Source organism: Panthera uncia, chromosome D4 (genome assembly GCF_023721935.1).
Source record: "Panthera uncia isolate 11264 chromosome D4, Puncia_PCG_1.0, whole genome shotgun sequence".
In the NCBI taxonomy this organism is placed as follows: Eukaryota; Metazoa; Chordata; class Mammalia; order Carnivora; family Felidae; genus Panthera; species Panthera uncia.
In genome coordinates, this window is record NC_064807.1 from 90,520,597 (window position 1) to 90,542,878 (window position 22,282).

The following is a 22,282-nucleotide window of genomic DNA, read 5'->3' on the forward strand; positions in this document are numbered from 1 at the left end:
GCAGAGCCCAACTCGGGGCTCGAACTCACGAACTACGAGATCACGGCCTGAGCTGAAGTCGAGAGTTAGCTGCTCAGCCACCTGAGCCCCCCAGGCGCGCCCTAAAGCGAGTTTCCTACGGACCCCGGGGAGTTGGCCCTGCTCTTTTATTCAGTCCGAGAATCTGCCTTGTTGTTGTTCAGACCAGTTCTATTTAATGTGACCATTGAGGTCTCTCGGTCTGACATGTCGTCGGCTTTCCATCCATCTCATTTTGTCTTCTTCTCTCTTCTCTTCTGGCTTATTTTAGACTGGGCATTTTTTGGCACTCCCTTTTCTCCAGGAGTTCTTGGGGCTGGTTCAGGCTTTAGTCCTCACCGTCTGCCCTCGGGCACAGTGATGCCGTGTCGCTCGGCTCATCGGCAGTGACTTCTGCCTCCCTGGCCGCTGTGCCGCTGCCACCTACTTTGCTGCGGCCTCAGCGAAATCACGGGACTTCTGTTTTCAGCGGTTGTCCAGTTAGGTGTGTTTTAAGGTGATCGGAACTAGGGAATATTTATCCACGTAGTTTCCATTTCTGTTCCCCTTCATTCCTCTGTGTAGATAAGGAGCTCTCAAACTTTTGGCCTTAGGTCCCCTTTTACACTCTTAAAAAAACTGGATTATAAAGAATTAAAAAAATTTAATCTGCCAGTATTTATCATATTAGACATTAAAAACAAGAAAATTTAGGGGCGCCTGGGTGGCTCAGTCGGCTAAGCGTCCGACTTCGGCTCAGGTCATGATCTCGCGGTTCGTGGGTTCGAGCCCCGCGTCGGGCTCTGTGCTGACAGCTGGGAGCCCGGAGCCTGTTTCGGGTTCTGTGTCTCCCTCTCTCTGCCCCTCCCCACTCATGCTCTGTCTGTCACTCAAAAATAAATAAACATTGGGGCGCCTGGGTGGCTCAGTTGGTTAAGCATCGAGTTTGGCTTCGTGGGTTCGAGCCCCGTGTCGGGCTCTGTGCCGACGGCTCAGAGCCTGGAGCCCGCTTCGGATTCTGTGTCTCCTCCTCTCTCTGCCCCTCTGCCACTCACACTCTCTCTCTCTCAAAAATAAACATTAAAAAAAACCACAAAATTTAAAATTTTTATTAATTTGCTTAAAAATAAAACTCATTTCATATTAATATAAATAACGTATTCCTTTTTTTTTTTTTTTTTTTTTTACCAAAAATAACTATATTTTCTGAAAGAGGAAATGGTATTTTACAAATTTGTACGATTCTTTAATATCTGGCTTACTGCAAGGGAAGCCGGACTCTCTTGCCTGCCTTCCCAGAGCGTTTGCGTGGGAGCACGCGGAGATGGTCTGGCTTCCCAAGTACGTGTGGGTGGGAGAGTGAGCGCCGTTACGTTCGGTGGAGATTACGGTGTGCAGAATGCCGTCCTCCCTTCGGATGTCCAAGCGGCCGCTTCTGCACGGTTGGCCGTGGGATCTGTGCTGCCGGTCTGCGGGCCGTTTTCTGGGTCGTCTGCACTGACGAGCGGGGGGCTTAGGGTCGTCCCGCTCCGCCCTCTTCCCTGCAAGTCCGCGTGCTCGTTTGCTTTTGATTCGACACCAAAACTTGACAGGTAGTAGTTTCTCGGAGGTTAATTGCAGTATGGAACTTGAAACTCTTATCAGTTAGCTCCTTAAAAAATTTTGGGGTAAGATCGAGGTTGTAAAACGCAGGATTTTGAAGTCTCCGGTTCAGTGGTGTTTAACATATTCACAAAGTCGTACAGCTGTCGTCGCCAGTTCCAAACGTTCTGATCACATCTGGAGAGTTCCGGTCGGCACTCATGCCCATCCCCGCCCCGGCCCCTGGCCGCCCCGGGTCCGCCTCCTGTCTGCACCCTTGCTGACCGCGGCATTTCGGGCCAGCGCGGTCCTACGCTTGGTAGCCTTTTGCGTCTGGCCGCCCGCACTCAGCATCGCGTTTTCAGCTGTCACCCGTGCCGGAGCGTGTCGTAGCCCGCGACGGTGCTCCGCTCCCTCGTGTGGCGGACGTGCCGCTCCTCGGCCGGGGGGCGCTTGTGCCCGTCCTCGGCCCTCGTGGATGCTGCTGTGGTCGTTGTGGACGAGGTTTGTGTGCTGTGCTGTCCTGTTTCTCGGGTGTTTGGGGATGGGATCGCCGAAGCGTGTGGAAACTTGACCTTTTCGAAGAGCAGCCTCGCCATTTCTTACCCCTTCGGCGGCGTCTCCGGTCTCCAGTGTCCCACATCCTCACGGACGCTTGCTTTCTGATTGTCTGATTCTAGCCGTTCTGGAGGGTGTGAGGTGTTGTCTTGTGGTTCAGGTGCGAATCTCCTTCGGGGGGAGCCCCTGCGAGCTCGTGCGCGTGGCCACCTGCAGGTCTCCTCCGGAGAGACACCTTTTAGGATCCTCTGTCTTTTTACTGTTACGAGAATTCTTCTACGTGTTCTGGATGCTAACTCCATGACCTTTGTCCTCGGTTATATTAAAGTCCACTCGTGGCTCTTGTGTCCCTCCTGGCTTTTAGTCACCATGCCTTGGTAACGTCGCACATTGGTCATTTGGAAAACAGTTTCAGGGAGGGTTGTGTAGGTCTTTGCGACGTTGTCACGTTTCATGAACAGTATCAAAGATTACATTCGTTGGTATCGCCATCAATCTAATCAGAAAAACCTTTTCCGTGTTAGGAAACTATCTTGCATATGACAGAAACAGATCGTATGAAAAGGTTTTATTGTGAAAAATTGCGAACATGAAGAGATACACAGAGAACATGCATGTGCCTACCACCCAGATTTTACAAGTAATGTTTTATAATACTTGCTATATTATCCATCCATCTATCCTTCAAAGAAGAATTTTTTAATATTTATTTTTGAGAAAAAGAGTGTGAGCGGGGGAGGGGCCGAGAGAGAGGGAGACCCAGAATCCGAAGCGGGCTCCAGGCTCCGAGCCGTCAGCACAGAGCCCGACGCGGGGCTCGGACCCACGAACCGCGAGACCGTGGCCTGAGCCGAAGGAGGACGCTCCACCGACTGAGCCCCCCAGGCACCCCCACTGTCTATTCTGATTCATTTGTTTTAAAACTTATCTGTATTGATTTTCCTTTTACCATATTTTCAAAACAAATTTTCTACCTTCTTGATTTGATTTGCATGAGTTCGTTTATCTGTGTTCTTGTTTAGTAAAACATTCGGTTCTGTGTCTTTTCATCTCATAGCTTTGACCGTGTCCTCGAAGCATTGATGAGTGTCTTTCCTCGTGGTCTTACTCTGTAACTGTAGTTTTGATTTTATCGTTGGGTTAATCATTCCAGGAGAGAATAATTTCTAAGAAGTTGTGTTAGCTAGGGAGTGCACGGTTACATTTTACGATTGAAGTTTATCTGGAGTTACTTGCGAACGGTCAGGGAACACGCGAGCCACCCCCTAGGCCCTCGGCGGGAGCGTCTGCCCCACGCTGTCTTACCGGCGGCATTTGCTGATGGTGGCAGCTCGCGCTGTTTGAGCACCCCGGGCATTCGGTGGCGTGGCTCACTGGCCCTGTTGTGGGCGGCCACGAGTGTGGCCTGAGTGTGGAGGCACAGAGTGTCTCCTGGAACGGCAGGCCAGCTCTGGGGTCTCGCCCAGCACAGACCGTGTGGGATCCGCATATTTCTGCGTTTGCGGAATTGGCCTAAACCAGTTATTCCCAACGTGCGTCTGAGAGTCAGACTGCAACGAGCGAGGTGGGCTCTCTGGGCGGGAGGTGAAGCTACTGATACAACCCACAGAAAAAGTTGTTACCCTTTTAATGCATTTTTTTCTGCTTCAGGTAAATCTTAAAATGAGAGAGATAACAGAGAAAGAAGTCAAGCTAAAACAGCAGTTATTGGAAAGTCCGGCTCATCAAAAGGTAAAGGGTGCCCTTAACGCTCCCGGAACGCGTCTGGTGAGGCTCGCGGTTGTCACGAAGTTTGTCCGAGTCCGCCATTTGCTTCCTCTATTTGTACTCGGCCCGGAGGGCGTTCCCAGGTCTCCGCCGAGTGGCCCTGGTGGTGGGCGTGACCGTGTGCTCCTCTTTCCTCCCTGCACGGGGGTGGCCTTGTATCTAACTGGGGAGGGCGAGGGGGAGGTCGGGCGCATTGAAGCTCGAGGAGGCGGGGCGTACGGGACAACCCGGGAGTTGGCTTCTAGGTTCACCAAATGGGGAGAAAATTGCCTCCTGTCCAGGGTGCCCTTGAAAACCGCGTCTGTCCCCCGTGAGGTCCAGCGTAGCCGCTGGTGCGCCTCTGCGAGCCTGCGTGGACTTCAGGCGGATGGATGTGGAAATGACACGGGTGGCGCGCTACGCGTTCTGGTCATTTCCGCCCTTTTCTTCCCCTGGGATAGTGGTTTTTGGCCAAGCCGGTGTGTGACCGAATCCCCATCCCCTAAATGCGCATGAGATGTGACCCGGCCACGTCTGCGGTCTCCTGCGACCCCTTACCTGGTCCTCTCACTGCCGGCGGTGGGGGGGCTGGGGGGGGAGGCCGTGGGCAGCACACCCCGGGCCGCGTGTCTGTGAGCCTCCTTGTCCGTCACGTGGGCACAGGGGACACGCCCGGCACCCCCCGAGTTGCAGTTGGCAGCTGTCCTTTGTGGTGGCCGGTCCACGCCGAGCGTCCCGCGGAGGTGCCTGTGTCCCCTCCGCCTCGGTCGTGTGACGATACGGGGCATCCAGGTCATGAGCCCTGGGCGGGTCTCACTTGTCAGAGGACACCCGGCTCTCCTGTGACTATTGTGTGAAAGTGTGCGCGACGCGGTCCGGACGCGGCCCGCCCGCTGACACCGTCTCCTGCCTTCCTTCCCTGCTTCCCGCGCAGTCCCCCTCCAAGTGGTACTGGAAGTTAGTGCCCGTAAGTGACCTCCGCGCACCCGCTGCATCCAGACGGCCATCCTGTCGCAATCACTCGCTTCCATTAAACAGCTGCTCACACCTGAACCTGCCTCTTTTGTCCAATGTCCTCCTTGGTATTGTCGTCACTTCCCTGCAGTACTAGCGAGAACGCGATTCTGGGCTCAGCAGGCTTTCCGTAGACACGCCCAGTTTGGTTTTGCCCGGTTTCTTAGGTAGTTTTAGAGACTGAGGGTTGTGTTTCTTCTTAACGGACACTTAGGAACTCTTTACGGGAGAACGAACGGACATTCTTTCTTCTCGCAGACACCGGAGGGAAGGAGGGAATGAGACTAGTCTCATTTCCCAAGTTACTATCTACGTTTTTTGTCCTGACGTTACCTTCCCTGATGGTGGTATTTAATGCGATCTCGCTCAGGAAGTGTCACGTGGGTCGTCCGAGGACGAAGGAACTTGTGGAAGGGAGGGAGGGGCTTCTGTCTCTAGGGACAGCTCCCTGGGTGTCGGGACCACCCCCGCTGCCCGCCCGCCAGCCTGCCCGGGGTGGGGAAAGGGTCTGAGTTAGGTCAGCGTGGATGCAGGCTTTCTGGGATCCAAGTTAACTTCCCGTAAAAGGAAAGTTACGAGCCAGTGACTTGGACCTAACACGTTAGCTGTGCTCCCCACCTGGTGGTGCATTCTGGGAGCAGAACCAGCGTGCTAATGGCCATTCCTGTGGAAAAACACCGGCTACTCCAAGGGGTGCATTTCGCGGTGAAGTCTTAGAACACACCTTTTTACACACCCCTTAACTTGTCTGTTCCTTTAGTTTAATTACTCAGACCAGGTTATCCTTAGAGTTTTATCATAGAGGAAATACCACGGCTGTAAGCTGGTAAATCCGACCCACGTGAGCGGTGACGTGTTCTGCTTTGTGGCCAACTTTGTGGATAATTTTGCTTCTCTTTGAGATGGATTAGTAACAAAGAAGAGGAAAGCATTTTTGTGAATCTTTACGTGTCTCTTAACTTCCCGAATCCTGAAGGCCACAGCGCTAAGTATGAACCTGTGTTATTTAGCGAAGAGAGCGTCAGAAATGGAGCTGTCCTGTAGGAAGCAAAGTCTCAGCTGAGGGGTTTGTAGAAGCTGAAAACCGTGACCAAGGGCGGTGAGCGTCCGGGTCTCCTTGGAGACGCTGGTGGCCATGGCTGTGCCTCCAGCCCACAGCACACGGGCCGGTGAGGACGAGCACGGGCGGGTGTGGCCAGGCCGGCAGGCTTGGATGGTTCAGCCCGCTGCTCTGCAGCCTGGAGGTTTTAGGAGCCTGACTCGAAGGTCCTACTCCCGTGTTCAGCTGTGTCCCCTGAGTTCAGTTACACACATGCCATCTGTGCTCAGTGGAGAAACCATTTGCTTCACCGCATGCCGTGCTCCGTCCCATGTGTGCCGTGTGGTCTGTGTGGAAGCCTGGCCCGGAGCATGCCCCACGCCCTGCATGCCGCACCCCGGGCCCGCCGCGGGCCTCGAGAAACAAGTTAAGGTCTCCGTCAACACAGACTTGGGTGACACAGGATAAACCGCATTCCCGTTTTGAAAGAATGCGTTAGGCGTCTTTTATACCCGATTCCAGCATCGATCACCCTGTGTATTTATTCAGACGACTTTAAATTCTCGACTGCCGAGAGATGGTTTTTCTTGGGGCTGAACCCATCTGTGCAGCTCTCAGCGACCCACAGTCGTTAGCACAGACTGCTGGTTTCCTCTCTCCCGCTTCTGTCGTGTATTTTCTCCCGCTGGAGAAGGCGCGTCCAGACCGGAAGCGTTAACGCAGGAGGGACGGAGTGCGCGGCAGGACGTCCGGGACAGGCCCCCCTTCCCCGGACGGCTTGCACGTCTGCACGCTCGGAACCTGACGCGGTGCCGTGGGGGCCGCGCGGAGAGGCTCGGGGTGGCGTGCATACCCTGCCCTCCAGAGGCGCAAGTGTGGAAACCTTGGAAAAGCACCGGTTTTACGTGGCACCTCGCGTGCGTTCGGTTTCCTGACGCTTCGTTGCGTTTATTAAAGGGTCCGGTGGATGTTTTCTATGAAATTTTGTCGAACCGGTTTGGGGAGTTTCTCAGACCAGACGTTAACGTTGTCGTGCGCTTTTCTTACTGGCTGAGGTTCGTGCCGATGATGCGGAGGAAAGGAACAGTCAGGTGGGTCTTCGGAGCATTAGGGTGGTCACTGCTTAACTTGTTTCTCGCTTGCTCAGAGGATGCGGCTTTCGGTAGCGTAGCCACGCATTCCGTACCCGGTCTCACGCGCCCCGTAGCGTGGGACAGCCTTGGCACCGTTAGCAGCTAACTGCTGTCCCCCGAGCGTGGCCGTGGCGCTCAGTGCCCTGGATCTTGACGTGTGTGTACAAGGCCGAGTACGTCATCCAGACGTGTGAGCTTTTCCATATGATCGCCATTGTTCGAAACATCATCCCTCGGGCATCGGGGCAGTTCCAGATTTAACGGCCTGCCCGTAGCGGCCGGGGTCGTGGAGGCACGTCACGCGTGGACCGTTCTCCTTCTGTCGCCCGCAGGTGCGCTATCGCCGAGAGCACCTGTCCGCGAGGCAGCCGCCCTACTTCCCGCTGCTGGAAGACCTGATGAGAGACGGCAGCGACGGGGCCGCCCTCCTGGCCGTGGTCCACTACTACTGCCCGGAGCAAATGAAGCTGGATGGTGAGTGCGGAGCGCCCCCCGGGGTGGGCGCGAGGCCCGGGCGGCGTCACGCGCAGCCTGATGCACACGCGCAAAAGCCTGGGAAGCGGCTCGCTGAGACGCCGGCTGGGACGTTAGCGGGTCGTGTGCTCACGCTTAACCTGCAGTTGTATCCCGTGAAGAAATTGTAGAGTGTTAAGGGTACGTGACTTCTCTTAAGTTCCAGAGCGGGGAGGACTTTGTCCATCCCGCCGCAGCTGACGTAAAGCACCTGGAAGCTGCTTGGGGGCCGGGAAGGTGCAGAGTCCGTCTGAGTGGCTCGTGCCCGAGTGGTGCCGGTGCCAGCGTGTGTCTTAGGCGCTCCCCGCCCGACAGTGGCCGCGTGCGGGGCCTCGGGAACGGGAATTCTGGTCTACCCTGTGCTGCGCGTCCTTCTTTCTGAAGGAGGGAGGTACGGGCCAAGAGCACGGCCAGACGACTCCCCCGCCCGTGACATACTGGTCTTAGATCCTGGCACCAGAGGACGGAGCGGGAGTCGGTCCTGCTCCAAGTACAGGAGTGCTGGATAGAGCGTCTTTTATAAATAAGACAATAGCAGAACTTGAAAGAGCGGGGGGAGACTCAGGTTCCAGAGGGTCTCTACGCTGCAGTGACAGTCCCGAGTTCCGAGTCGACACCTGTTTGCCCCGAGTCCTGTCTGGTCTCCCGTGCCCCTCTAGCCTTGGGGCTGTGTGTGGTTGGGGGCAGTGACCAGGACCCTGGGAAGGGCTAGGAAAGGCCCATCTGCCGGCCTGGGACAGATGCCGGAGATGCGTCGGATGCCAGGGGCCCCGGGCCCTGGGCCAGGGATCTTTCTCGAGGAGACAGAGCTGCCAGCCTGCGTCACGGACGGGGAGGGGCTGAACTAGAGGCTGCCCGCGTGGCAAGGGGAAGGTTCTGGTGGAACGGAGTCTCGCACTAGTGCAAGCCCTGGGTCACGGCAGGAGGGAGGTCTGCTGTATGGGGGGTGCCCCGGCCGCCGCACATGAGCCCAGTGGGAAAGGAGGACCACGTGGGCCGACAGCCTGCGCAGAACCGGCAGAGGTGACAGACAGGCCTGGCACCCGGGCGTGGGCGGAAAGGATGTTGGAAGGAGACACCGGATGCTCACGGTGACGGCGGACAGAAGGGAGGCGGTGGGAACACTAAGACAGACAGGGGAACGAGCTTGTTGAACGTGTGATGGAACTTTCCGGGGCCCTCAGCACCTGGTTTTGTTGTCCTCTGCATCCTCGGTATTGCTCAGGTCTGCCTGCGGTTCGCCAGGTCGGGCGGTTCCTGCCGCAGTGGCCTCTGGCCGATCCGTTGGGGGTCTTAAGACAAAGCAGACTCCTGGCAGGAGGGGGTCCTTACGAAAGAGGAGGAATAGCCCGCAAGGACGTGGTGGTGTGTCAAGCCTCGTCGCGTCTGGCCCTGGCACGCTGGCAGGTCAGAAACACGACGGACGTTCAGGAGCGGCGAGCGGACTCACTCCCGAGCTCGGTCACGGGGCCTGGCTGACGAAGCAGGTACGAGTGGAGGAAGGCCACGGGATGTGGAGCGCAAGAGTCACGGCGTGGGCCAGCGTGCCGACCGCGACGCCGTCCGCTCTTTGAGAATAGCCGAGCCCGGAAGCGTGTGTAAAAAGTGGACTTGACCGTGGCCCCAGAAGGAGCCTCAGCAGCTCGCAGACCACGACAGGTTTCCCGCGGCGCGGCAGAGCGAGAAGTCTTTCTCCAGACCTCTCAACTCTTCAATGCTCGGAAACCAAAGAGGACACTGTCACGTGCTTGTGGCTCAAAGTCGCAGGCTCGGCGCAGTCGTCTAGCGCGGGCTGCACGAGGGGCAGGGTTTTCATCCGTTTTGTTCGGGGACGCGTCCCAGCCAGCAGACCTGGCGCCCGGGACACACCGGTGTTGAGGAGACAACTGACTGCATAATGAGCGAGCACCACACACGCACACACGCACGCCAGAGCCGGGGGCCTCAGGGCACGTTCTGGAAAATGAGCGCGAACTCGGTTCGTGTCGTGCGGTAGAAAAGAGGTAAAGCCAAAGAATGCTGAAGGAAGGAGAGTGGGGGGTGGTCTTCTCTCTCCCGCCAGTCGGAGATCACGACACCAGGAAGGGGCTGAAGTGCAGGCTCCGTCTGGGAGGACACGGGGCACGTCTGGTCTCGGAGCGGCAAGCACCTCGTTAGGGAGCGGCGAGGAGGGCAGGGGGCTCGTGCCGGGGCAGCAGGCCGGCTCGCTCCCGCAGAATCCCGCAGAGGCAGGGGAACGGACGCGCCCGGGGCGTGGGACACCGCGGTGACCTCCTCCCCACACGCCTCAGAGATGGGCCCGCGCTCCCGGGGCAGCCGAGCCAGACGGCTCGAGTCCCAGACGTGTCGCACACGGCCCGGCAGGTACAAGGTGATCGCCGCGTCAGTGCTCTGTGTAAAATTCTTCACGCTGGGAGGCGAGCCTGATCTCCGTCCGCCTGCCCCAGGAGGCTGCGTACATTCCAGCCGGGGAGGGGGTCACTGACGGGTAGACAGGACTTGGTTCATAAACGCAGTGGAATATCAGGCGGCCACGAGAAAGAGCGGAAGCCTGCCATCTGCGACCACGTGGGCGGACCTGGAGGCCGTTGGGCTGAGTGAAATAAGAAAAAAGGAATAATAAAGATAAATAGTGTCGATTTCACGTGTGTGGAGCGTGTACAGAACAAAGCCGAAGTCGCCGTAAATGCAGAGAACGGACTGGTCGTTGCGGGGGTGGGCGGGCGCGGACAAAAGAGCCAGAGGGTGAAGGGGCACAGAACAAGCCACGGGACGAGCGGCACGGGGACGATCGCGGTATCGGAGCGACTTCGTCCGGTGACAGACGTGAGCGCACCTACGCGGCGAGCGAAGTTTCCTAACGTGTGTGGCCGCCGGACTGCTGTGTGACACTGCTGACGTGTGAGGGGCGTCGGCTCGCCTCCCGTGGCTCCTGCTTGCTCTCGCCGTCTCAAGTGGCACGAACGAAGGTGCTTGAAGACCTTTGCTTTTTACCAGCGTTTCTTCGTGTTAGTGATTTTTCAAGGGAGCAACGTGTTTCATATCTCGTTTCGTGTCGTCTCGCCGACTTCGTGTCGTCGACTAAGTGAGTGGATATACGGTGCTAAAAAACCGGGAAGGACGCTTCTCTGCAGAATCTGGCCTCGGGCAAAGACCCACGGCCGCTGCCCTCGGGCGGCCATCGCTGAGACCCCTGCCGCCGCCCGCCCCCCTACCGTGAGGCCCACGTCCCGGTGCCCCGCGCTCGACTCTGGGTGGCCACGGGTCCCCCGACACTTGAGGAAGGCACCGGTGTGAAGACGAGGCCAAGCCTGCAGGGGCCCCGCCGGCGAGCAGGGAAGACGGTGGAGATGAGAGAGGACGGCGGCCACGACTGGGCGCCGGAGGAGAGCGTCGGGAACACGGTGTCCTGGGTGGAGGGGCGCCGTAACTCGCCAGAAACGGGCCCGTGGAGGGAAAACGCGGCTGCTGAAATTGAAGAGTTCACGGAGGTGCGGGGGCGCCTGGGTGGCTCCGTCGGTTGAGTGTCTAACTTCGGCTCAGGTCACGGTCCCGCGGTTTTGGGTTCAGGCCCCGTGTCAGGCTCTTCTGCACTGTCAGTGTGGATCCTGCTTGGGATTCTCTCGCTCCCTCTCTGTCACTCCCCTGCTCGATCTCTGTCTGTCTGTCTGTCTCTGTCTCTCAAGATAAATCAAGAGTTTACTGAAGTGTTAGATGACGGGCAGCGGTCTCCGGCGGAGGAGAGCCTTACCGTGGGGGTGCGGGTGCGGTGCCGTCTCGTTACTGAAGGAAGAGATCTGAATCAGATAAGGTGTGGTGTTAACGCTTCCGTCCGAGCGGACGATCCTTGGGAGTCCGATCCCGATATCTGTGATGTTTCATAATCAGCGCAAAGTAAGGAAGCAGCTCTTAGCGGTGTCAGTGCATAGTCAGTCCGCTTAGAACACTGTTCTGTGTTGATCGTGCAGGACGCGGCGGGGGACTGACTTCGTCGTCGTGAGTTTGGGGCACCGCAAATGTAGTCTGTGCTTCTGAACTCTTCCCGGTGATTTCTTCTGAAGAATAAAATTATTTAAAAAAATTATTTTTAAATCGGTTCTTTTCTTACTTACGTGTATTGGCAGGCAGAGTTCTCTCAAGTCATCTGCGCGGCTCCTTCCGTTTCAGTCTGAGCTGCGTGTAGCTGTCTGGCGGTGCTGGTCCGGCGGGGGCGCCACCGGCCTGCAGAGCAGCGCCCCAGATGCCGCCGACCAGCCGTCCCCAGCCTCTTTCGTGGAGGGAGACCTCTGCTACGCGTCGTCTCCTGCTTTGGGGGAACAGTGGTATTCTGGACTACTCCTTGGGTAGCCTGCCCCCCCCCCCCCCACCGCCCCCACGGTGGAGATAACCTCATGCAAGGGGTCCAGTGGGTGCAAGAAATTTGGTAAAATGTTAACAGCTTTATGCAGCAGTGTCCTTTGACGGTACTCTGCATTCTGGAACCGCAGGCTTAAGATCTCAAAGTTTCTGGTGTGCTTTTTTAGATGTTAACAACTAAACTCAAAGCCTGGAGATTCTCCGGTCTTTTTCTGGAGAGCTTACTTTCTGTGTTTCTTGTTACTTGTTCTACTTAGTACAGTGTTTAAATGTCTTAATGTTATCCTTTTAAACATCAGTATTCCCTTCATTTAAAATGTTTTCATTTCAAATCATATGTATATATACACGTGTGTGTGTGTATATACGTATATACACACGTATACACACACACATATATATACGTGTATACACATATGTAAATGCAAACACACTTGTGAAGCAGAGTGTGTATGATAAACTGTGGTTTTCTCTTTGCCCGTCAGATATATGCTTGAAGGAGGTAACGTCGATGGCTGACAGTCTGTATAATATTCGGCTTCTGAGGGAGTTCTCGAATGAGTATCTTAACAAATGCTTTTATCTCACCTTAGAAGACATGCTGTATGCTCCCTTAGTGTTGAAGGTAATCATGAATTATTAAAGACACATTTTTTAAAACCATCGATGAATAAACTATTTATCGTGTCCCTGTTTTTGTTTGTTTTCTTTCAGCCGAACGTTATGGTTTTTATTGCCGAGCTCTTCTGGTGGTTTGAGAATGTCAAACCAGATTTCGTTCAGCCCAGGGATGTTCAGGAGCTGAAAGACGGTGAGTGACAAACCTTCTGGGAATCGATGGCCGTTTCCTCCCAGAGATGCCGAATACAGTACTCCAGGGCGCCCTTAACGGGTCTCCGCCTTGTCATGCGACAGTGGCGTTTACGTGCTTTCCTCTGGGAATACAGAGACCTGCGCTGTCCTCATAGCTGCGTGTCTGCAGCTCTCGCATCATGTCCTAGAGCGTTCCTCAAAGAGCTTTTCCCAGCGTGCGGCTCTGGGCCTGTGCTTGTCCTGTAAGATCAGAATCCGGCTCGTTCGGAGAGTGATTGGCCTCCTCGGCTGGGAAGAATGCAGCTCTAGTCTTGTCTGTGGGGCAGAAAAAACTGTGTTTGCCACGGGGTAGGACAAATCTGTAAGGACTTAAGAAGATAGTATGGAAGGGTGCCTGGGTGGTTCTGTCGGTTAAGCTCAGTTAAGTCCGACTTCGGCTCAGGTCATGTTCTCACGGCTCGTGAGTTCGAGCCCCGCGTCAGGCTCTGTGCTGCCAGCTCGGAGCCTGGAGCCTGCTTCATATTCTAGGTCTCGCTCTGTCTCTGCCCCTCCCTCGCTTGCGCTCGGTCTTTCTCTCTCTCTCTTTCTCAAAAATAAATAAACATTAAAAAGGAAAAAAAAGACAGTATGGAAGAATGTCTTCATGTCCTTGCGATTCCATAGAAAGAATCTAAAAAGCCACAAAGGAAACAATTAGTAACACAGACACCTTAAAATTGAGACTTTGTTTTCATTGAAAGGAGATAAAGAGTTAAAAAAAAGAAAACTAGCTATAAAGGGGAAAAGACACTCCTAGAACTTACAACAGATACCTGTACCCAGAGCGTATACTCAGTACCCAGATCGTGTAAAAAACTTGTTCATACCAATGAGAAAAAAAAAAAAAAAAAAAACAGAAGAAAAGCAAAAGACTTGCACAGGTACTTCAATAAAGCGGTGCTCCAAATGCCCAGTAAACGCACGCAGAGATGCTTCGCCTAATCGGTGACGAAATGGTGACCAACAGGTGTCCCCGTCGTGTTGGCCGCAGGCTAGTCGAACGGTGCCAGGGCTTGGGGAAGAACGCGGGTACATTTCCCTGTCCTTGTCACTGGCTTCCCCAGCTCAAGAGCCTTAGCATCATCTCTTGCTTGAGAGGCTGGTCGCCTGTTCTGCCTCTGCAGAGGGCCTCGTCCTGGTCCCTGCCCGGTTGCTCTCCTTCCCACTGTGTCCTGTGAGGTCGCGTGCTGCACATGACCCCTCTCTGTGCACCGGACCCTGAGTGCCTTCCCGGGAGTCTCCGACCGCCCCCGCCCCCCTGGGGTTTCACCCCGAGGTGTTGACCATCACCTGGGAGCAGGGCCGGCACTGGAGGCGGAGATGGGCAAACTCGTGGCGTTTGGCTGCAGGGTGTGGTGACGACGTGCGCTCTGGCCTGGAAGGGCTGCCCTCCGAAGGACGGTGGTGGTTTTTCAGACACAGCGGGAGGGAGACTTGGAGGCAGCAGGGCAGGGAAGGGGGGCACGGCGGGGCTCACGGGTCACCGGCCCACCCTGGCGCCTCTCTGCTGTAAGGCACGTCCCTGGCATCACGTGGGTGGCGTGGGCACCTGCTGGCTGCTTTCGGCTACAGGCGTGGCTGAGCCCTGCGGACGGGAAGGCGGACTCGAGGCGGGACGTGTGTCCGTCTGCTTCAGTGGGTCACCGGTCCTCCCACGGCGGGTCTGAGAGACTTGATGTGCCACCACGTGGGCATCTGGCTTCTCGGGGACCGGTCCCTCTGAGGGGCTCTGTGCCGGCCCCGGGGGAGCCTGCCTTTCGCCTCCCCGTGTAGGTGCAGCCCTGCCCCGGCCCCTTCGTGCGCGGGCGCACCGTGCCTGCGTGGCGGGGCTGACGACAGGCCTGCTGGCAGCAGCCTGCGGCATCTGTCCGCGTTCGGGGTTGCCCCACCTGTTAAGCGGGCCTGGGCTTCTCTTCTGTCAGCAGGCGTCGTGGGGCTGCAGGGGCCCAGCGTCCGCCTCTGCGTGTCTCCCACTGGGACCTGTAGTCCGCGTGGCGGTGCCTGCGGAGGGGCCCTTGGCTGCTCTGCGCCCCATTCGGAGCCCGTGTGCCACTTGGGCGGGGTGTCCCCCAGGTCAAAGCGCGCCACGTCTAGAACCCTCCTCCCCATGAGAGCTGTGGGATGTGGTGGTTTGTGTTTTACTTGGGTGGGTGACCTGGGGTGCCCCTGACCACCGGACCCCTGGTTCTGGGCTGAGGCTCTGTGTCCCTGCAGGTGGTCGGGCCGCCGACTGGTTCCCGCCCTGCCGGTGTTGCAGCTTCCACTTTCGGCAGTCGTCTTGTTTTGGGAGAAGTCTGCGGGTTGTTTCATTTTTTAGGCGCTTCTTGCTAAGTTTTCGGTAACTGCGAATAACGCGGACGTTTCTGTAAATTGCCATTTGTGCAGCTAAAACGGTGTCGCACCACAAGAGTAGTCGGCCTCCCGTTCCCATCTCCAACGCCACCAAGCGCAGCTTCCTGGGCAGCCCCGCGGCGGTGAGCCCGGCCGACGTGCAGCCCCCCGCTGCCCTGCCAGCCGAAGGCGGCCACAGGCACCGCCTGCACCCCGAGGAGCCCGAGCACCTGTGAGTCCCCGTCCGCTTCTCTTCTCCAGTTAGTTTGCACTCAGAATCGCAGTTCGTGTTCTGTGGGGGTGATGGGGAAAGTAGGGGGGGTTGGCCGTGGGAGGCCCCCCCCCCCCCCCCCACCTTCTGCTTCCGGCAGCCCCAGGCAGGGGAGGGTCTGCACAAGCCACTGTGTCCCCGAGTGGCAGTTTTGGGGATATTTATCCCGGGTTTGAAGTTCTTGGTACTCTTGGCTAATTTTTATAATAATTAACTTTTCCCAAAGAACCTGTGATTTTCTCGTATGTTGCCGTGATTCGTGATTCTCTCTGTGGTTTATTCTCTGTGGTTTATTACATACATTTGCCATTGAACTTGGAGACTGATACACTGGTGATTCTCTTTTCCTGTTCTTTCCCATTCAGGGGGAAAGGCGCCTCTGCCTTTAGCCCGTCACACCCTTTACTGCCTCTGAGACAGAGACAGCAGAAGACCGCGCAGGGGGAGGGCCTTCCTGGTAAGAGCGCACGTCCCCTGCACCTGCCTTGGTCTTCTGTCCTTCCTCCTGCAGCCTATGCATTAGGTGATGGTCCTCGGTGGGATATTCCTACTCTGATTTGGTCATTGTAGTCCGGAAAATTTTAATTTGTGTGGATGTTTCCTAGAATGTATAGTCTTTATGGTGAAGGTATCATTTTGTTTTTTAAACACTTATTTATTGTTGAGAGACGGAGCACGACTGGGGGAGGGGCAGAGAGAGGGAGGTACACAGAATCCAAGGCAGGCTCCAGGCTCTGAGCTGTCAGCACAGAGCCCGACACGGGGCTCGAACCCGCAAGCCGGGAGATCATGACCTGAGCCGAAGTCAGCTGCCCAACCACTGAGCCACCCAGGCACCCCTGGTGAAAGTATCATTAATTACGTGAAGCATACAGAAAATTGTTCTGTCGTACCTAATAAGCAAGGACTTGCACGTATGGATGTTTAGTTAGAGGTCCGATGGTCTCATGTCATGATTTGGACTAAATACTAAGTCACGTGTTACTTACTGAAACTCTTGAAGGCTGTACCGTGGTTGTCATTGTTTTTCTTGGGCAGTTCTGGTATACTGAATTACAGCACGTTTCCTTGAGAAATTTCCACATTAGGTTGCAAGAATTTGAGATGCTACGAAGTCAGCTGCTTAATACCGAACGCCCTGCTTCCTCCTCCCTGCAGATCAGCGACACCGGTCCAATTCTTTGACCCGAGTGGATGGCCAGCCACGAGGTGCAGCGGTAGCATGGCCAGAAAAACAGAACAGGTGAACTCTGTGTTTCAAGGAAGTTTCTGTGTGAATTGTTCATCAGGTTAACCTTGCCCTTCTCCGGAGGGGGTCCAGGGGCCGCTGGGCTCGCCGAGACCCACCCAGGGAGTCCGTGGCTCAGAACCGTTTCCTCACAGTGCTGGGGTGTCCTCTCCTCGGTTTTTCTCATTCTTCTGACAGATCGAATCCCGAGGCAGACGGCAGAGAGGATCACGAGAGTGTTTCACTCCACATAAGCTTTTTCAGTTTAGAAAATACGGTCATACCTTACGGGATGGCTTTCTTGCCATAATTTTTTTTGTTTTTGAAATGTTTCAGCTCTGATGTTAGCACCGTAAACATTGGTATCGATATATAATACTAGCTTCTGTGCTGCCGGAGCGAGCGCTCAATGAGCGTATGACGAAGACTCTTTGGGGGCCTCGGCAGCTTTTAAGGGCACAAAGAGGTCCCGGGACCTCTTCATGCGCAAACCAAGTGTTCCCCTACGTGTTTGGGGACTGCCGGACTTGAGCTGGTCTCTGTTGTCCTCTGCTCCGGGGAAGGGTTTGCTTAAATCCCCTAGACGTAAGGCCGGTGCTCTCTTTTCGTAACTAGTGCCTCGTCTCTCCGTGTGTTTGAGTCCCCTTCTCGAATAGACGGTGGCGTGTGTCCAACGGGCTTCTTTCCCCACGTTGCAGGCCTGTGTCTCAGCCAGCGCCCTTTGCTCTCCATCACGCTGCCAGCTGTGACCTGGACCCCGGCTCCGGTGACAGTGTCAGCCTGGCCCGCTCCATCAGCAAGGATAGCCTGGCGTCCAGTGTCATTAACCTGACTCCGCAGAACCAGCCCCAGCCCGCAGCGCTGAAGACCGATGGCAAAAGCCTCCTGAACGACGTCCACATCGAGGATGAAGAGCTCGTGGCCGTCATCAGAACGGACGTGGTTCCCCATGGCGGCGACCGGGGCCTGCCGGCAAGTGCCAGGTCTCCCCAGAGACTGGCAGACACCCTAGAAAGGAAGCCTGAGGCTTTCTTCCTGGAGCCGTTGATGCCGGCCGTGCTTAGGCCGGCCAAGGAGAAGCAGGCGATCGCCAAGGAGGACGAGTGTGGAGAGGGGCGGCCACGGAGCTTCGCCTCTAAGAGACCCAGCGAGGGCCACCAGCCCCTGGTGCGCAAGAGGGCGCCCAGCAGTCACGGCGGCCGTGACCCGACCAGGACTTTCACCCCGATCTCCTGTCCGGAATCTCCCGCGGGCGTGGACCCCGTGCCCGCTGAGACGGGGCCGCAGGCGGTGAGTGATTTCGATCCGTCCCCCCGGGGACAGTCTGTCGACGGCTTCTTTCTCCACGTGGCCAGGGCCGCTGACGACGCGGAGGGCAGGTTCTGCGTCAGCTGTGCCAGGAGCCCCGGCGCCCACGACCCCGAGCCGTGGGCCGTGCTGAGGCAGGACTCGGACTCCGACGTCGCAGACCTGGAGGAAGCCGAGCAGGACTTGGTCGGCGAGGACCACCCCGTGGTGATGGCCGGGTACGTCGGCGAGGAGGAGTCGGCGAAGCTGCAGGAGGACATGAAGGTGAGGGAGCACGAGGACAAGGACGACGCCAGCGGCCGCTCGAGCCCCTGTCTGAGCGCCGTGTCCCAGGTCAGCGGCGTGTCCGCGGCCAGCGGCAGCGTGAAGATGACGAGCTTCGCGGAGCGGAAGCTCCAGAGGCTCAACAGCTGCGAGACCAGGTCCAGCACCAGCAGCTCCCAGAAGACCACGCCGGACGCCTCGGAGAGCTGCCCGGCCCCGCTGACCACGTGGAAGCAGCGGAGGGAGCAGAGCCCGGGCGGGCCGAGTGCGGACCACGCCAGCCTCCTGGCCTCCGAGCTGGTGCAGCTGCACATGCAGCTGGAGGAGAAGCGCAGGGCCATCGAGGCGCAGAAGAGGGAGGTGGAGGCCCTGTCCGCGCGGCAGCGGCTGAAGCTGGGGAAGGCCGCCTTCCTGCACGTGGTCAAGAAGGGGAAGGCGGACGGCGCCGCCCCGCCGCGCCAGCCCGGACGGCCGGCGGGCGAGCGTGCGCGGCACGACGGGGAGGACTTCGACGGGGCCCCCGGGACGGAGGAGCTGGCCGCGAAGGAGGAGGGGAGGGAAGGCGCCCTGCAGTCTCCGGACGTGGACGCCGAGAGCCCGGTCTTCCTGCAGCATAAAGCGACGGCCCCGGCCGCGCTGCACGAGCTGGAGAAGAGCAGGGCGCTGTCCGCCGCGCTGCTGGAGGACGCCGGCCGGGCGGTGGACGCGAGCGAGTGCGACCTGTCCATCGAGAAGCTGAACGAGACCATCAGCACGCTGCAGCAGGCCATCCTGAGGATCTCGCAGCAGCAGGAGCAGCTGCTCATGAAGCCGCCCGCGGCCGCGGCCCCGGCCCCGGGCCCCAAGCACGGCGGCCCGGACCAGCAGGTGCGCGCGGCCATCCACTTTGTGGAGCCGCTCTCCCCGCCCGGGACGGCCGCTCACCGCAAACCTCCTCGTCTCGGCCAGGCTCGGAATTCCCGCTCCGGGAGGCCGGCCGACCTGAAAGTCCCCAAGGACCGGCAGGCTTCCTCCCGCAGCAAGACCCCGACGCCCAGCGTGGAGAGCCTCCCGCACTTACGGCCCTGCCCGCCCCGCACCCCCTCCGACCCGGGCTGGGACGGTGTTGCAGAGCCTGGCGGTGACCCTCCCGAGAAGTACTTCTTTGACAGCTACCGGCTCCACGATGAGAACAACCAGCGGACTCTTGTCTTGTCTTCTTCCAAAGACGCAAATATTCTGTCCGAACAGATGAGCCTCAAAGAAGTTCTGGAAAGCGGCGTGAAGGAGGTGGGGCTCAGCTGTCCGTCGGTCTCAGGGAAGGAGAACGTCCCTGTGGATGAGCCCCCCAGAGGCAAGGCCAGTCTCATCGAGGTGGACCTCTCGGACCTGAAGGCCCCTGACGAGGACGGGGAGACGGAGGGCCCTCAGAGCGCCGTGGACCTCTCCAGCGAAGGCGACCAGAAGCCGGGGGTCGGCTTCTTCTTCAAGGTAAACTGCTCCCGGCATCTTCTCAGCTGGCGAGTCAGGACCTTACGCTCAGAGCGGGGCCGGTGGACCTCCCCCTCCGCCCCCCGAAGGGCCAGGGAGGGATCCGAGCCCCCCACCCCATGTCGCAAGGACAGGGCAGGGCCTGTTGGTGCGATCGGGGCCGCGTGCCGGTGAGGCTGCTGCCCTGGGCCCGACTCGGGGATCCCGTGTGACCTGCACGTGTCAGAGCCACGGCTGGCGGAGGCACGTTCCCCAGGGGTTTTGTTTCTGTCTCTGCCTTTCTCATAGTGTCTCCTTAGGTGGAGGAGAGAGGCGGATGGTGGGGAGTCCTTTCTGTTTTCATGGTCTTTCTCCCACAGGGCACAGGATTTCTCTTTTCCCAAAAGCAAGAAGCAGGGTTTGGTTTTTAATGCTTTCAAACTGTAAATGAACGGGTATCGATCTGGGTGTCAGCTCACTGTGTGGAAACCCGGGGCACAGCCGTGCGGCTAAATTGGCTTCAGTAGGAGACACTGAGGAAGGTGGCCGGTTGGGGCTGTTTCTTTTTTTTGTTTTGTTTTTAAATGTTTGTTTATTTTTGAGAGAGAGAGAGACACACACACACACTGCGTGAGCGGGGGAGGGGCAGAGAGAGGGGGAGACACAGGATCTGAAGCAGGTTCCAGGCTCCCAGCTGTCAGCCCAGAGCCCGGTGTAGGACTTGAACTCACAGACCTGGAGATTGTGGCCTGAGCCCCTTAGGCGCTCCAGGTTGGGGCTGTTTCTGGGACTGGTTTCCGTTTGTATCTTAGCGTCTGTAAACCCCCGCTAATTCATCAGGGAGAACGGTGGACACGCGTGTTCTCCGTGCACACGTGCGTGCGGGCGCCTGGAGGGCCGTGTCCCTCGGTGTGATGCGCGTTGTCTGCTCCGTAGGATGAGCAGAAGGCGGAGGACGAGCTCGCCAAGAAGCGGGCCGCCTTCCTCCTGAAGCAGCAGCGCAAGGCCGAGGAGGCGAGGGTGCGGAAGCAGCAGCTGGAGGCGGAGGTGGAGCTCAAGAGAGACGAGGCCCGGTAAGCGGGCGCCTGCCCTGCCCCGCCCCTGCCCTGCCCCGCCCCTGCCGCCTTCCTTGCTGCCACGCCCCAGCCTCCCCCGCCCAGCCCCAAGGCCAAGCTCTGGCTGAGGCACTTCTGGGACTCGACCCTCTCATTCAGCACAACATCCCTGAGCTGTCAGTGCTCACCCTGGGGTCGCGTGGCTCCGCAGGGGTGCCGGGTGTCCACCGGGGGAGGCGGGTGCAGGTGTGGGGGCGTGGGGTGCAGGGGCGTGGAGTGTCGGATGTGGGCGTGTGGGGCACAGACTGTTCGATGCAGGGGTGTGGGATGCGGAGGCACAGAGTGAAGGACGTGGGGGTGTGGGTCGCAGGGGTACAGGGCACAGGGTCGCGGGGTGCGGGGGGCTTGGAGAATTGGATGCAGGGGTGCAGGGGCACAGAGTGTTGGATGCAGGGGTGAGGGTTGCGGAGGCACAAAGTGTGGGATGTGGGGGTGCGGGTTGCAGGGGTGCAGAGCACAGAGATGTGGGGTGTGGGAGGCACAGAGTGTTGGACGCAGGAGTGCAGGGGCACAGAGTGTGGGTTGTGGGGACGCGGAGTGTCAGATGCAGGGGTGCAGGGGCACGGGGTGTTGGATGCGGGGATGCGGGGACATGGGGCAGGGCGAGGGGGCGAGGGGGGCAGGGGCACGGGGTGTCGGATGCGGGGGGGGGGGGGCGGGGGCACGGGGTGTCGGACGCAGGGGTGCAGGGACACCAGGCGCGGTGGCCGCCGCCCACGCCTGAGGGGAGCGGGTGTCCCGCAGGCGCAAAGCCGAGGAAGAGCGCATCCGGAAGGAGGAGGAGAAGGCGCGGCGGGAGCTCATCAAGCAGGAGTATTTGCGCAGGAAGCAGCAGCAGATCTTGGAGGAGCAGGGGCTGGGGAAGCCGAAGGCCAAGCCCCGGAAGCCGCGGCCCAAGTCCGTCCACCGGGAGGAGTCGTGCAGCGACTCGGGGACCAAGTGCTCCTCCACCCGTAAGCAGGCGGGGCGGGCAGGGCGGCTGCGGCGGGCGGGGCGGCCCCCGGCGGGCCTCGCAGCAGCTCCCTTGTCTCGCCAGCTGATCACCTGAGCCGCGCCCAGTCGGGCTCCAGCCTGTCCCTGGCCTCCGCGGCCACCACCGAACCCGAGAGCGTGCACTCGGGGGGCACGCCTTCCCAGCGGTAAGGGGGAGCGGAGCGCGGGGCAGCGGGTTGTGTGCGGTGGTTCTGGGGCGATCTCTCCGCGGCCGGCCGCTGCCGCCGAGCTGGAGCCCTTTTGCTCTGTAGCCTTGACTTTAGCCGCGTGTCTTTCCCGTGAACGAGGACGTGTCCCCAGGTACCCACAGTTCCCGGATAGCGCTTCCCTGGGGCCCACAGCCCCCGTCTGTGGTCACCAGCCGTCCCATGGTGTCCTTGAGGGCCGAGGACCCTGCTCGGACCGCTCGTCACGTGAATCCTGTGCCTCCTTAGGCCAGACTGGTCTCTGCCCTCCTCTCCCTCCCTTGACCTTGATGCTTCTGACAGTCCAGGCCGGCTGTCTCGGGCCGCCCCCCGCGGGGCCCCCCCCCCC

At 58.4% G+C, this 22,282-nt stretch overlaps 1 protein-coding gene across 3 annotated transcripts in view; it reads left to right on the plus strand.

Annotated features, from left to right (window-relative positions):
• Positions 1-22,282, plus strand: part of CAMSAP1 (calmodulin regulated spectrin associated protein 1) — a 55,816-nt gene that overhangs the window by 27,784 nt on the left and 5,750 nt on the right. For all 3 annotated transcript variants that reach the window (XM_049631685.1, XM_049631675.1, XM_049631690.1), the window contains 11 exons: positions 3,787-3,867; positions 7,401-7,542; positions 12,423-12,562; positions 12,652-12,748; positions 15,175-15,352; positions 15,757-15,848; positions 16,550-16,634; positions 17,318-19,661; positions 20,577-20,713; positions 21,500-21,708; positions 21,792-21,894. In XM_049631685.1, the coding sequence (XP_049487642.1) occupies positions 3,787-3,867; positions 7,401-7,542; positions 12,423-12,562; positions 12,652-12,748; positions 15,175-15,352; positions 15,757-15,848; positions 16,550-16,634; positions 17,318-19,661; positions 20,577-20,713; positions 21,500-21,708; positions 21,792-21,894 (3,608 nt within the window). The remainder of the gene's footprint in view (positions 1-3,786; positions 3,868-7,400; positions 7,543-12,422; positions 12,563-12,651; positions 12,749-15,174; positions 15,353-15,756; positions 15,849-16,549; positions 16,635-17,317; positions 19,662-20,576; positions 20,714-21,499; positions 21,709-21,791; positions 21,895-22,282) is intronic.